Raw genomic sequence first — 15,351 nt, 5'->3', positions numbered from 1 at the left:
AAAATTGCGACACAATATCCAAGATGGACCCCTAAAATTTTGAGATGGAGACCTTGGAAGAATAAAAGAGGTGTCGGAAGACCTCAAAAAAAGATGGTCCGACGACATAGCCACTGTGGGGGGTAAAAAAACTGTCTGCAAGCAGCAAGCTGTAGGGGTTAAAACTGGCGGCAAACAGTAACAGACCGAAAAAAAATGAAAGGATACGGAGAAGGCCTATATCCATCGGTGGAGAACAGAAAGCGAAAGAAAAAAGAAGAGAAAAATACAAGTGTTTTGCTGCCAGGCATTTAGCAGCCGTCCTGGCCATTATGTGGAGGATGAGACATTGATCTAGTAGAGAGATGAATGTTAATTGTACCTCTGTATGGCGTGCCTTCCTTCACACAGCAGCACGAGCAACAGGTCCACCAGGCGCATGCACTCGAGGCACCAGCGCTCGTCCACTGCCACGGCTCGCTCCAGCGCCGCACACAGATCCAGCCTCACCAGACTCTGCGACACAAACACAACTCATCACTCGCAACATAGTTCTTCTACTTCATTGCACTTGCACCGGTGAAAGTGAAATTAAACCATTCACTTGAAAGTAAATGGGAAAGATCAGTCTGTCCCTATCCACAAAAGTCAAAAAATGCAAAAATATAAACTTAAATGTCAGAAGTTATATCGCCCAGAATTCCATTTCATTGCATTTTTTTTCATATTTAGTAGAGTACTTTAGAAAAAACCGAATGGATGTATTTGAAACTGATGTCTATTATTAACACATTGTTAACTATCTTTGACATACTGTTGCGGAAAACTACTTGGTAGAGAGCAGGACACGTTCTATTTGCTTAATTTAGATAGAGCGCGAGACTCCAAAAAATATTGTACATATTGGAATTAGTTTGCGGTTACATTGATTAGTATACAATCGTAATTAGTATACTTTTAGGGTCGGGGTTGATGAAAAAACTGCCCGACAACAATGTGGTAACATGATCCAGAGTGCGGTTTAATATAATATTGTATTATTTAAAAAAAATTAAAAATTATATCACATAATTTCATTAACATCTAAACAATATCGAAAAATGACAATGACAAATATCAAAAATCACCAAATATTAAGGGTGCCGTAGAACGGGGCTACTTGAACTTTGATGTGTTACTTGAGCCCAGTACAAAAAAAAAATATCTGTATTTGGTCTACAATAATGAACGTATAAGTGTCACCTGTCAGGGAAACAATGATTCATGTCGATACGTTCATTATTGTAGACCGAATACACATCTAAACATTTTCTGGGCTCAAGTAACACATCAAATTTCAAGAGTTTTAAGATTATTGAATTTTATATCTCACGTGTGTGATCTGCGCAGACCCCCGGCAGAGTGTGGACAGGAGGCTCACGGTGGTGGACACGGACGTGTGGCCGCCCGCCGCGGAGCTCTCTTCGCTGCTCTCCGCTGCGCCGCAAGCGCCCAGGCGCCGCACCAGCTCCTCCACCAGACCTGACCAACACACTCGCACTCAGCACCGATATACATACACAAACACACATACGGGGATATCAACACTGGATATTCAGTCTCAACCCTATTAAAAAAGTATTCTTCTTCTTCCAACCCTTATCTGCACTCCAATGGTGCATAGGGCACTTCATCATACAAACGCAGTGTTATTTTTATCGTTAACACATGAAGGAAAGGCGATTAGCCCTAAGCTTCAGGTACCAGTCCAGGGTAATATTAAATGAATAAATCACTTATATTTATTTAACCCTCCCCCCCTGGGAATCCAACCCGGGACCTCCAGAACAATAGCCGAGTAAGCTGACCGTTACACTACGGAGGCGGACAGAGTACTTCCAAAGTACTTTAAAAAAGTACTTACTTAATACAATATGCCGAAAATAAGTTCTATACATATTTGAATTTCAAATGTATTTAAAATAAAGCATCCTCAGTTTGATGTCTCTTATTGGTTGCTAATTTATTAGTATTTGTGTTTTGTGATTAGTTGACACTGGTGATCTCTGATTGGTCAAGACAGTTTAAATTTGGCGAGAAAATTCGTCGGTACAGAAAATAATCAACAAGTCGAAACAAGACAGCGCGAACACTGCTCAGGTAAGTCAATAAAAACAAATACATAAATATATTTAGCTCGGGCTAATCAATACCGACAATTTGGAATAAAATTTACCCGAGCAGCACTCAGACTCATTGATACAATACAAACGTCACAAAAGTCACACTTGGGCTAAATTGGGAATTGATTATTCAGGAATCCTTTTGAAATTAGAAAGTAATATTGAACCATTGCCAGTATTGATGACAAAAAACATCGTTCATTCCTTTCAACAACGTCGTGTATCAAAAGTCGTGAATTTTCAGTTGTGCATGTTTTCGGAATGCCCAGAAAATGTACTAAATTCCAGCAAAAGCGGCATATTTTTAACTTAATATTTACCCGCTACAGGGCAGAAAGTGTTGTTTTTGCATTTTGAAGAAAAGGTATTATTCAATTATTTTTTTTAATATACTAAATATTTTTGAAATAGAGAAAAAACATTCAGGTTTTACCTAAAAAAGATCTGTTGCACAGTTAAATGTTTAATAAGTGGCTTGATATTTATTTTTTAATACATTTCAATATATTTTTAAACATTAAAAACGATATCCTGAAAAATCAAGTTTTTTGATATATGACTTTCTTGAAAGGAGTGAGCGATATATCCTAATTAAAAAAATATATTTATTAAGAAAATGTGTTTTTAAAACAAAATGGAATTTAGATTATACAAAGATAGTAAATAAATAGTGTTCATGAAAAGTTGCGTTCAGTGAAGCTTGCTAATTGCTGTGCACACAGTGTGTAACAATATGAATATGTAGTAAGCCATGTGTAATATGTACCTACTGAGAGAGAGGAAGAGAGATAGAGAGTTACTTTATGTGCTGCAATGCGAGTGTGATGTAATGCGAGTGTAACTTGCATTTATGATTGAAGCCAGTTCTTCGTGAATAATATTTGGAAACATTTGAATACACACTGCTTTATTTTGATAGCATTTACTTGATAAAATATATATTCTGAATCCTTTATAATAAAATAAAAATTGAAAAAATTATGTTTATACACAGACTGGTACCTGAAGCAGAGGGCTGATTGCCTTTCCTTCGTGTGTCAACGATAAAGATAACACTGCGTTTACATGATGCAGTGCCCTATGCACCATTGGGGTGCGGATAAGGGTTTGAAGAAGAACAAGATACATAGGTGACTTACATACGACATGCTTATTATTTTTTGTAAATTACTGAAACAAGATACAAAAATGTGGGGTACATATTAATCAATTATATTATTTTGTGTTGTCGTTGACATATTGTAATCTTTTTGATATTGTCATCAAAAAGAAAAAAGGGGCATGTCAAAGTTCTCCTCAATAGTAGTGTTGCCGTTGCAAGTTTTAAAAAAAACCACACACACACACACACACAATTAATATAACAGGATAATTTGTTATCCTGCTAAGCTGATTGTGTATGTAACCACCCTTCTTTCTGAACCTTATTCTAGAATTGCTGATACATAATGATAAAGCTGAACGCATTCAAACAATGAATTTTTTATTTATCGTTATTCTTTTTTCTTTGAAAATAAAAATAAGACTCGACACTGGCAGAAACATCCTCCCACTGGGTGACTGCCAAATAAAATAATAAAATTTAAAAACACAATTACCATGTTGTGCGAGGGGTGCGGGGTCCTGCTGGCGGCGCGCGAAGCGGTCGGCGAGCGACGCGAAGCAGCGCAGCGCTCCGTCCGCCACGCGGGCGTCGGCGTGACGTAGCAACTTGCTGAGCGCCTCTACACTTCCTCCCAGCGCCGGGTCTCCTGGCTCCATCTTGCCACACACCCTGTAAATTCACAATTACACTCAACTGTTCACATACCTACATTTGAAACTATAAATGCAATTATTCAGTAACAAATCAAAACTTTTTGATGGACAATTCAATCAATATCCAGCTTTCCATGTTAGATATTTAAATAAAATTAAAATGCCTGAGATATATTTTAACCATAGAATACTAAATTATCGTAAAAATCACAACGCAAAATGACAATTTCTGGAAAAAACAATGTTCGCATCGTTCTTGTGCCCCCTTCTTCACGGCACTTTCCTACCGTACCTTTAACTTTTTTTCATTATTAAAGGTACATTCCCATTTTGTTCCGATATCATATTTTTTTACAAATGTTTAGTAACAACATCACTCGTAGCATAGTTTAGTACTCTAAGGTTAAACAAAATATTAAAGAGTGATTTATTTTGATGCAATAAATTACATACCTCGATACAACCGCCATTGCAGAGTGAAGGGTGTCTTTGTGGACCTGGGATCCGTGTTCGGTAATGAAAGCCAGAACACAAGGCAACCCGCCCCCTTCCCACACCGCACCTGCTTCTCTTGTGCAAACTAATTCTAACACCTAAAAGATTACAATTATTTTAATAATGCGTAAACATAAGTAAAGCATTGTGAAATAAATGAATCCATTATTAGATTAGTACCTTGATGCATTGCTCCGCTAAGTCTCTGCTAGTTCTATCTAATTCTACTGTAAGTAACCTACTGCAGATAGCCTTGACGGCTCCGTCGATTGCCACAATACGGCGTGTGCACTCGGCTGAAAAATAATACAATTAATTAATAGACCATAAATCTAGCAAATCACCTTTCAAAATTAGATAAACAGTGTTCAATTGTGATAGTCAAAAACGTAATTTGATCGAAAGAAATTATTTTAGATATAATATTATTATATGGATGCGAGATGTTCACTTACCGGATACGTCAAGATAATAAGTAATAGCTCTAGCAGTGACTTCCAGAACATTGTCCGGAGCACACTCGTCCAGGAAGATCTTACAAAGGGCCGGGAGGAATGTGCGTGGCGGACAACTGGAATAAATATTATTTATGTTAATATGCTGATATAACTTAGATTCTTCAGTTACTTCTTCAAACCCTTATCAGCACCTCAGGGCATAAGGCACTGCGTCATATAAACGCAGTGTTATCTTGATAAATTAACTCATGAAGGAAAACTGATTAGCCCTCTGCTTCAGGTACCAGCCCAGGGTAATATTAAACAAATGTTAGATTGAAAAAATCACTTATAGTTATTTTAAATGCGTCGCGGATCACACAAATGTAAAGCGCAGCCGGCGGCAGTGCTTTGGATAGCCCTGCCTTAGATGATAACTACATATCGCGGAGTAATTCCGGCATCTAGGTAACTTTCAATAACATTTGTTGGGAAATTGAAATATAAGATTGTAAGTAGTTTGTAAGTAGATAAATCAGTTATTATATTTTTTAATATTTAAAAAAAAATAAAAAAATTGATATTGAATCAATTGATAAAACTCATAAGATGTTGAACAGCACAAATAGTTACCTTTCGAAGCAGCGATCGACGTTGTCCGACATGAGCAGAAGCATGCACAGTTGTTCCAGGGCGATGAGCTGCATATCCCGCTCCTCCCCTTGCCCCGTGCACAGCCATTCTAGCAGTGTATCCGGGTCCACCTCAGACATCTTCAAATTTAAATAATTATTACGCACTTATTATTGGGACACGAAACCACGTTATTTTTCAATTAAATGAATATCATAAAAGAATTTCATTCTCACCTTTGTGAAATAACTAAATATTTGCCACAAAAGCAGGTGACCTGAAAAATAAAAAAATTAAAATGTAGGCGAAAAGATATAAATATTTTACGAGTCCACGTCCAGAAATAAACCAATAGTAAATGTATTTAAAAATATATCGACAGCATAGAGTGTAAAACCGCTAAATCATTAAGTGCCGAAAGACAGCGAATTAAATTGCAATTTTTACATTACTGGTGTTCTTTTTAATGCTCAAAATTGATAAATTTCTCATTATGCTACCATTACAAAACAGCTTTTGTGTATTTGAAGCAATTGTTTGCCAAACAGAATACTCACTATCCACCCCAGACTACAATGGTGGTGGTATTTACATCAGTCCAATTAATTACTACTTTATTAGTCTATGCTAGACAAGCGCCGTGATATAGTTGGGTACACGCTTGACTGCGAAACTGGTGTCGGGGGATCGATTCCTGCCAATCACTAAATATATTCAAGAGAGATTTATTTTCAATTAGTCTGGAGGTTTGTGATGTATTTTTCAAAATTACCTTCCCTATCCTTACTATCCTATCTGCAGACAAGCCTCTAAAAGGTAGCTTTGCAGTTTACTCCTATTTTTTTTTAAATTATTTTATTTAAAAAAAAAACAACAACAACAAAAAAACAGTATTGTGTACCTACTACTTATAATCAAAGGCGTTTCACCATAAAAAAGGGAGTTAATTTCTAAATAAATATTTCATTATGTTAAATATACCATATCTTAATCTGGAAATTCAGTTAATTTTATATTGAGTATCAAAATAAAATATAAATGTACCTACATACAATTTCTAACCTAACAATATGTTTCAATAGACATCAGAAAATAAAAGAATAGTAAAAAGTAAATAAGTACCTATGGTTGGTTGCATTACTAAATTATCACAACTGTCTGAGATCAAAATAGTGGCAAAATATGAAAGTACAAGTCTAATATTGTGGAAAGCTTAACTAAAATCTGCATGTTAAAAAAAGTGTAATAATATTCTTAAACACGGAGATACCGCGCTCATGAGTAAGAAATTATAAATAGTATTATTATCGAGAAAAAAAGCACACCATTTTACCATTTATCTGACACACAACATGGTGTGACAGAATGTAAAGGAAACATCTGATTTCCCTTTACATGTACTTTTCAATAAATATCAATAAATTCGACGCATTTTCTCAGAATCTAAAATGACATGCTCGTGCGGTTTAAAACGTTAAAGTCAACAACGCCAAACAATGAATAAAGAAACCGTAGACAGCAGGTACCAGGTACCTTACCTAACGGGTATTGTGGACATTGCTGGTGGGAGAAACGTCAAATGTGGGTTAAACCAAAAATAATAACTATAACACTTATTTACCTGCTAAATTTCGTCAGTTTCCCATGCTTTAGATATTAGGATCTAATTTACAGTCTCGTTAACCTTCACTCGCGCAAAATAAATATTTTCCAACTAAAATCGTCATACAAAATAATATATCGACTGCCTATTTTCTCCTAATTTGCATTGGATGTTGCCAGAATGCCAGATAGTAGTCAAAATTCACAATCGAAAATCACAAACCATAAAATATTATTTTGTTCCTTTACCATTGTCTATACCTAAATATAAATAGTTCAACACACAACAAACAACATCGAAGAAAAGGTATGACACACAATAAAAACAAAATAATAAAATAAAAATCATAATTGTCAATTCAGCTACAATTTTCAATCATACGAAGTTAATCAACTGAATATTATGAGATTTGAATAGGTACGCTAAATAATTTAAATAGGAATATTAAAAAATAATACAAATACACACATGAAAGCGGTCAAGTTAGGAGTGGAAATAATCGCCGGGGATGTATAATAAGATGCATGAAAGTGGAAGAGGCGAAAAATGTTTGCAAATGCAGAGTAGCGTGGCGTTATTTTTTCTTTGCCTGCCCTTGCGAGAAAGCGGCATGATGGTTGGTTAGTTAGTTATAAATCATTATTGCAACATTTTGAACCACACTGCAATGTAATCATCTTGCTTGATGTACAAATACTGATATGTTAGACCCGGAGACTCAGAACGATAGCAGAATTGTGAGAGTGTAAACACCGACCCTAGCAAAAGAAACCCTGTGAAAAAACTATTGCTCGATGTTAGGAAAATGACCCACTAGTCAGAATTTTTAATAGTTTAAAAATAATAATAAAAAATAGACATATTGCTCACTCCTTTCACGAACGTCATAAATCAAAAAACGTCGATTTTCAGATGTGCATGTTTTCGGAATGCCCAGAAAACGTACTTTATCCCAGCAAAAGCGGCATATTTTAAACTTATTATTTATCCGCTACAGGGCAGAAAGTGTTGTTTTTGCATTTTGAAGAAAAGGTATTTTTACTTATTTTTTTTTTCAAAAATGTTAATAAAATTAGTATATAACCACTCACCGAGATTTTTAAGTCTACCGGTTTCGAGACGTACCCGTCTCTTCGTCAGGACAATCACTAACACAGCATGCAAACAATACTACCCTTCACCACCATAGCACCATTTACACACTCAAAACTAGACAAAATGTCTAACACATGCGATTTTTGGTCGACCCGAAGACCAACATGCACTATAGTTTTCAATACAGAAATGCTCTACGAGCCGAGGTTAAACGTACAGTACCGAAAAGGTATTGTTTAATTATTTTTTTAACTAAATTAAATATTTTTCAAATGGAGAAAGAACCTTCAGGTTTTACCCAAAAAGATCTGTTGCACAGTAAAAAGTTCATTAAGTGGCTTGATATTTATTTTTAATACATTGTATTATATTTTTAAACTTTAAAAACGTTCTCCTGAAAAATCAAGTTTTTTGATTTATGACGTTCTTGAAAGGAGTAAGCGATATGGAAGGCATTTAAAAGAATAGTTTGAAAATGCCCTTGAATGACGTAAAGGATAGAAATCACTCCGATAAAAGGCTATTTTTTTTAAATCTGGAATAAACAACCCATATATTTTTATTATTACTTTTGGCGCAATCAATTAAAAAAAATAATTTACAGAAAAAACATTCATTATAATGGCACTCATGTGATATATTTTAATGTTTCAATTTAAGCAGTTAGTCATCTATGACGGTAAAAACTTTGGTTACCTTTGCATGTCGCTACTTTTGACCAAAAATAGCTTGTCTTGAAGTGTTATCCTTCAAAAAGCTATAAGTGAGAGCCACGTTTGATTATATGTTTTTGATTTTACGCATATTAACACAGATTTATGTCATTAGCTAGAATAAACAAAAATCCAATACAACATTTTTAGTGTGTTCAAATACTTGTTCACAAATCTGGATAATCTCTAATTATAGGAGTTATTTTCAAATTATTTTTGACATCAATGTTACACGTGTGTAAGGTGATCACTTAAACCAGCCCATGACGGTCGTCAGCCCGTAAATGCTCAGACTTCCATATTCTTCTTCATCTTTGATGAGGTGTCTAAAATAATATAAAAATCCATTAATTGATCCATAAACCTTATACATAAAAAGCAACGTAAATAATTAATGCAGCTCTCATCTAAAAAAATGTTTTATTTATAATCACCAAAAAACCTGTGTTTGTCCCCCTTATAATCTTTGTTTCTTCGTGATAGGTAAGTACCGAAAAATGTAGGATAAAATATCAACAATACACAAAAAAATCAACTGTCTAATTTTATTGTGACATTGTGAGCTTCTGTTGTATTTTTGTCATAATATTGCCCTAAACGTATTATTTTATAATGCTCCATACTTATTAAATGTCAATGATTCCATCAATTCATATTGTGTAAAAGTATTTTCCCATGTGTCATATATATTTCTTAGTTTCTGTGCGCATTGAGAATATAAAATTGCACATGAAATGACTACCAACCAACTTATTTTGGAAAGCGATGTGAAGAATGAAAATTTAATTATCTTCTGTCAATGCTGTCTTAGTGTTAATAATTTAAAGAGTATGGTACAATCATATGCATTTGATGCACAGATAGAAGTGTATTCCAAAATGCTCACAAGATGTTTTTCGATAAAGGTTTGTTAAACATTTTCTAAGTGTGCATGGGTTTTGATAAGAGCAATATTTTTGTATATATTTTCCATTACTATTAAAAAAGTTAAACTTTTGATTCGATGTGTTTAGTTTTAAATAGAATTTTTAATTATTTTATATTATTTTATATAGATTGTTCGTGATGATGGAGGGTCATATTACATTTGCAATATTTGCATAAATAAGCTCCGCCAATGCTGTTTATTTAAAACCCAAATAGAAAATACTCAAGAAAGATTAAATCAACAAATTGAACAAAATAATTCTACAGAGTTTTCAGGTATAATTAGACTGTTTGTAATTTTCAGTCAAACGAATTGTAATATTCTTTGAATAAACAAATACAAAAAAGTGCTAATTGCTTTTTTTCTTTGCAGATCATTTTAGTTACGATGATGGCATAACGTATGATGAATTAGACAAAAAAAACCTGGGACAGATTTCAAAATCTGATCATCTTTTTGAAGAAGGGATACTGCCAAAAAAATATAGAAATGAACCGAATGTTGAATTAAGTCTCCAATTAGACATCAATGAATCTGACGATAGTATTCCAATTAAAGACATTTTCAAAAATAACTCCATATCTGAAATTTCAAAAAATAGGAAAAAGAAGTCTAAAAAGAAAGATACAAAAAAAGATTCATTAAAAATCAAAATAAGGAAAACCCCCTCTGTTAAACCTTGGAAAACATCTTCTTTAAAATTTAATAAAAAAACTTCTATGTGTTCTATTTGTAATGAAACATTTACTGGGCAGAAGCGACTGACTGCTCACATGGGAATTCATTTCCCAAACTTTGTCTGTGACCTTTGTGGTAAATCTTTTGTTGCCAGGAAAAACTTGACTGCCCATCTTAAAAAGACTCACGATACGGAAATGGTACATTGCAAAATATGTAACAAGATGTTGAAAAAAAACAGCATCACTAGACATGAATTAAGTCACGATTCAGTAAAGGATAAAAATGTTTACGCCTGTCCTTCTTGTGCAGAAAGATTTGACTCCTTTTTTAAGCGTATTAAACACATGTCTGAAATTCATAATGAAAATAACTACAAGTATATCTGTAAGTTCTGCTCAAAGGAGTATCGAATGTCGAGTGGTCTCTCTAGGCATATAAGGAGCTTTCACCTCCAAGAAAAGAAATTTCAATGTGAGATATGTGACCTGGCTTTCTTCAGTAACGGGGATAAAAGAGATCACATGGTGTCACACAGTGGAGATAAAATTCACGAATGCCATATTTGCCTTAAAAGTTACGCCAGAAAAAAAACTTTACGAGAGCATCTACGTATTCACGATCCATATAAAAGATATAAGTGCTCTGTGTGCGGGAGACAATTTACACAGAAATGTTCTTTAATGGGTCACATGAAAGTTCATTTAAAAGAATCTGACACAAAAGTAGTATTTTTCAACTAATCAAGATGACAAGATTTGTATTACCCTTGAATGGAAGAACTTCAGTGCAATCATATTGTTAAGGTGGGGACAGACCGGAGTCATTTCGTCGTAACGTAATACGTTACGATGCTAGCATTCGTATAGACCGTACAGCGAGCTGAGGTTGATCCGAGTACTCCATATATATATATACAGTATCTACTCAATGAATTAGGGCCACGCAGAATTTCGCGCAATTTCTCAATTCAAACAGGAATAACTCAGAGAAAACCTTGAATAAAACAACATTGAATTTTATTTACACATAAACACTTTATTACGCTTAAATTATGCATATATTTTCATATAAATATACTTAGTATTTAGTATTTCCACCTTTGGCAGAAATAACTGCCTCAATTCTTTTTGGCATACTTAAAATGCACTGTTTTATCATGTTTTTTATTTCTTCGTCATCTGACCAAATTTTTTGAATATTTTTTTTTAGACAGTCTACTGTCGGATTTGGAAATGAGTATACCTTATTTTTTAACATGCTCCATACGTTTTCTATAGGATTAAGGTCCGGAGAATTTCCAGGCCAGGGGAGCAAAGGCAGATTTTTGTTAGACAAAAATTTTATTATTGATTTAGCCCGGTGGCAAGGTGCCCCATCCTGCATGAAGGTGTATGGACCTTCTGTTGGGTCGAGTGTATGGTAGAAGGGCAATAAAATTCGTTCGAGGACCTGCTTATAGGAATTTTGGTTCATTGTTCCTTCCACGAAAAACAACGGTCCAGGTAAATTGTTAATAATACATGACCATATCATTGTTGCAGGGGGGTGTTTGATAACTTTTACCACACAGGCCTCATTGTAACGTTCCATTGGTGTTCTCCTGACGAATCGACGGCTCTCTGTCACGGCTTCTAACCGGCACTCATCACTAAAGATGACCTGAAAAATAATGAAAATTTAAGTTTAATTCAAATATATAAGTTTATTTACTAAAATGATATGTTGAAAATTCAATTTAAATAAATACCTTTTTCCAATCATCTACCGAGTAATTTCGATGTAGCCTGGCCCATTTTAATCGATCCGCTTTCATTCGTGGTGTCAATTTTGTTACTTTTACAGGGCGCCTGCATTTCAGATTTACTTCGTAAAAACGTCGCCTCAGTGTTGATACCGATATATTTATACCCTCTTCTTCCAATTTTATTTTTAATGTTTTTGCTGATGCACTACGGTTTTCTAAGGCACTTTGAACGATTTTTCGATCAGTCCTCGGTATTGTTTTTCTAATCCTATGACAGTTCTTTCGCCGATTGCTGGTGGCGGGTGACTGATTTTTTATTGATTTTGAAATTCTGTCCACTGTTTGACGAGAAACATTTTCTTTTTTTGAAATTTCTCTATCAGATAGTATTCCTGATTTTAGTAGCACTATAACACTAGACTTTTTTTCCTCAGAAATGTCTTCACTTTTTCCCATTTTGTCCTTTTAAAAAAAAACACTTGTGTTTACAAAAAAAAATTATACTTTATAAACCAAAATTGAAAATTAAGTTTTTTTCACAAGACACGATAACTATATAACCTCTCTAAACAAAACAAAAACCAGAACTCAAGAAACTTCACTAATAAATGAGATAGGACTATTTTTTGAACTTTCAACTATCTGTCTACCTGTGCTAATTAGGGACCTTTCTCAGAAAAAGGGTTTGAAATTTTGTAAAGGCTTAAATAATCCAGGTATATTTTACATATTATTGAAGGTAATATACATGATATTAGATGTCAATAGAAAACTTAAAGTATTTATGTAAAATAAATATTATAATTTAAAAGATTTCTGAGTATTCAAAAAAATAATGGGTGGCCCTAATTCATTGAGTAGATACTGTACAGTATCTACTCAATGAATTAGGGCCACCCATTATTTTTTTGAATACTCTGAAATCTTTTGGATTATTATATTTATTTTACATAAATACTTTAAGTTTTCTATTGACATCTAATATCATGTATATTACCTTCAATAATATGTAAAATATACCTGGATTATTTAAGCCTTTATAAAATTTCAAACCCTTTTTCTGAGAAAGGTCCCTAATTAGCACAGGTAGACAGATAGTTGAAAGTTCAAAAAATAGTCCTATCTTATTTATTAGTGAAGTTTCTTGAGTTCTGGTTGTTGTTTTGTTCAGAGAAGTTATATAGTTATCGTGTCTTGTGAAAAAAACTTAATTTTTAATTTTAGTTCATAAAGTATAATTTTTTTTTGTAAACACAAGTGTTTTTTTTGAAAAGGACAAAATGGGAAAAAGTAAAGATATTTCCGAGGAAAAAAAGTCTAGTGTTATAGTGCTACTGAAATTAAGAATACTATCTATTAGAGAAATTTCAAAAAAAGAAAACGTTTCTCGTCAAACAGTGGACTAAATTTCAAAATCAATAAAAAATCAGTCACCCGCCACCAGCAATCGGCGAAAGAACTGTCGTAGGATTAGAAAAACAACACCGAGGACTGATCGAAAAATCGTTCAAAGTGCCTTAGAAAACCGTAGTGCATCAGCAAAAACATTAAAAATAAAATTGGAAGAAGAGGGTATAAATATATCGGTATCAACACTGAGGCGACGTCTTTACGAAGTAAATCTGAAATGCAGGCGCCCTGTAAAAGTACCAAAATTGACACCACGAATGAAAGCGGATCGATTAAAATGGGCCAGGCTACATCGAAATAACTCGGTAGATGATTGGAAAAAGGTATTTATTTAAATTGAATTTTCAACATATCATTTTAGTAAATAAACTTATATATTTGAATTAAACTTAAATTTTCATTATTTTTCAGGTCATCTTTAGTGATGAGTACCGGTAAGAAGCCGTGACAGAGAGCCGTCGATTCGTCAGGAGAACACCAATGGAACGTTACGATGAGGCCTGTGTGGTAAAAGTTATCAAACACCCCGCTGCAACAATGATATGGTCATGTATTATTAACAATTTACCTGGGCCGTTGTTTTTCGTGGAAGGAATAATGAACCAAAATTCCTATAAGCAGGTCCTCGAACGAATTTTATTGCCCTTCTACCATACACTCGACCCAACAGAAGGTCCATACACCTTCATGCAGGATGGGGCACCTTGCCACCGGGCTAAATCAATAATAAAATTTTTGTCTAACAAAAATCTGCCTTTGCTCCCCTGGCCTGGAAATTCTCCGGACCTTAATCCTATAGAAAACGTATGGAGCATGTTAAAAAATAAGGTATACTCATTTCCAAATCCGACAGTAGACTGTCAAAAAAAAAATATTAAAAAAATTTGGTCAGAAGACGAAGAAATAAAAAACATGATAAAACAGTGCATTTTAAGTATGCCAAAAAGAATTGAGGCAGTTATTTCTGCCAAAGGTGGAAATACTAAATACTAACTATATTTATATGAAAATATATGCATAATTTAAGCGTAATAAAGTGTTCATGTGTAAATAAAATTCAATGTTGTTTTATTCAAGGTTTTCTCTGAGTTATTCCTGTTTGAATTGAGAAATTGCGCGAAATTCTGCGTGGCCCTAATTCATTGAGTAGATACTGTATATATATATATATATATATATATATATATATATATATATATATATATATATATATATATATATATATATATATATATATATATATATATATATATATATATATATATATATATATATATATATATATATATATATATATATATATATATATATAATAAAAATAAAACTATTAATGTAGTAATACTGAATAAATAGAGAATGATCAAATAAGTTTTTTTATTTATATTCAAATCTCCTGTAAGGTGCATGTGTGATTGGTCTATGACTGATGCGTTTATTATTATTGTGTCGTTGAGAAACTCAAACAACCCTTTGAAAAAGGATAGAACACTGGAAATAAGTCTTCTTCTTTCCATGTTCGCTCCCTAGGTGGGGCATATGGCCAACACGAGACGTCTCCAAGTCACTGTCACGCGCCATCTCCTTGGCTTCCTCCCAGGTCAGCCGGCGTCTCGAAGTTCCGCTGAGTATAGTCGGTGAATGGTCGTCAGCGGCCTTCCGAGGCGCCGGAATCCTCGGGGTTGGAAGAAGAGACATGAGGGGGTTGATGCTCTC

The 15,351-nt window shown here is 33.9% G+C and overlaps 2 protein-coding genes across 9 annotated transcripts in view; one reads left to right on the top strand and one right to left on the bottom strand.

Annotated features, from left to right (window-relative positions):
• The window catches only part of Ufd4 (ubiquitin fusion-degradation 4-like), a 48,815-nt gene extending 41,433 nt beyond the window's left edge, over positions 1 to 7,382 (bottom strand). For 7 of the 8 annotated variants that reach the window (XM_088276751.1, XM_088276782.1, XM_088276776.1 and 4 more), the window contains exons 1-9: positions 7,086 to 7,382; positions 5,701 to 5,741; positions 5,465 to 5,604; positions 4,850 to 4,965; positions 4,575 to 4,690; positions 4,353 to 4,492; positions 3,740 to 3,915; positions 1,352 to 1,500; positions 362 to 495 (exon numbers count right to left, since the gene is read on the bottom strand). In XM_088276751.1, the coding sequence (XP_088132877.1) occupies positions 362 to 495; positions 1,352 to 1,500; positions 3,740 to 3,915; positions 4,353 to 4,492; positions 4,575 to 4,690; positions 4,850 to 4,965; positions 5,465 to 5,604 (971 nt within the window). In that variant the 5' untranslated portion in view covers positions 5,701 to 5,741; positions 7,086 to 7,382. Of the gene's footprint in view, positions 1 to 361; positions 496 to 1,351; positions 1,501 to 3,739; positions 3,916 to 4,352; positions 4,493 to 4,574; positions 4,691 to 4,849; positions 4,966 to 5,464; positions 5,605 to 5,700; positions 5,742 to 6,789; positions 6,950 to 7,085 lie in introns of those variants that run through there. The other variant, XM_088276757.1, reaches the window with a different exon arrangement.
• Positions 7,383 to 9,408: 2,026 nt separating this feature from the next.
• LOC148312449 (uncharacterized) lies at positions 9,409 to 11,358 on the top strand. The gene is made up of 3 exons (XM_088276792.1): positions 9,409 to 9,780; positions 9,931 to 10,078; positions 10,176 to 11,358. Exons 1-3 carry the CDS (start codon positions 9,610 to 9,612, stop codon positions 11,222 to 11,224), a joined length of 1,368 nt encoding a protein of 455 aa, XP_088132918.1. The 5' UTR covers positions 9,409 to 9,609; the 3' UTR covers positions 11,225 to 11,358.
• The last annotated feature ends 3,993 nt before the right edge of the window (positions 11,359 to 15,351 follow it).

The sequence above is a fragment of the Brachycentrus maculatus genome, unplaced genomic scaffold (assembly GCF_059751285.1).
Source record: "Brachycentrus maculatus isolate JH-2025_06_01 unplaced genomic scaffold, ASM5975128v1 h1tg000039l, whole genome shotgun sequence".
NCBI lineage: Eukaryota > Metazoa > Arthropoda > Insecta > Trichoptera > Brachycentridae > Brachycentrus > Brachycentrus maculatus.
This window is presented reverse-complemented; position numbering and strand designations above follow the sequence as displayed.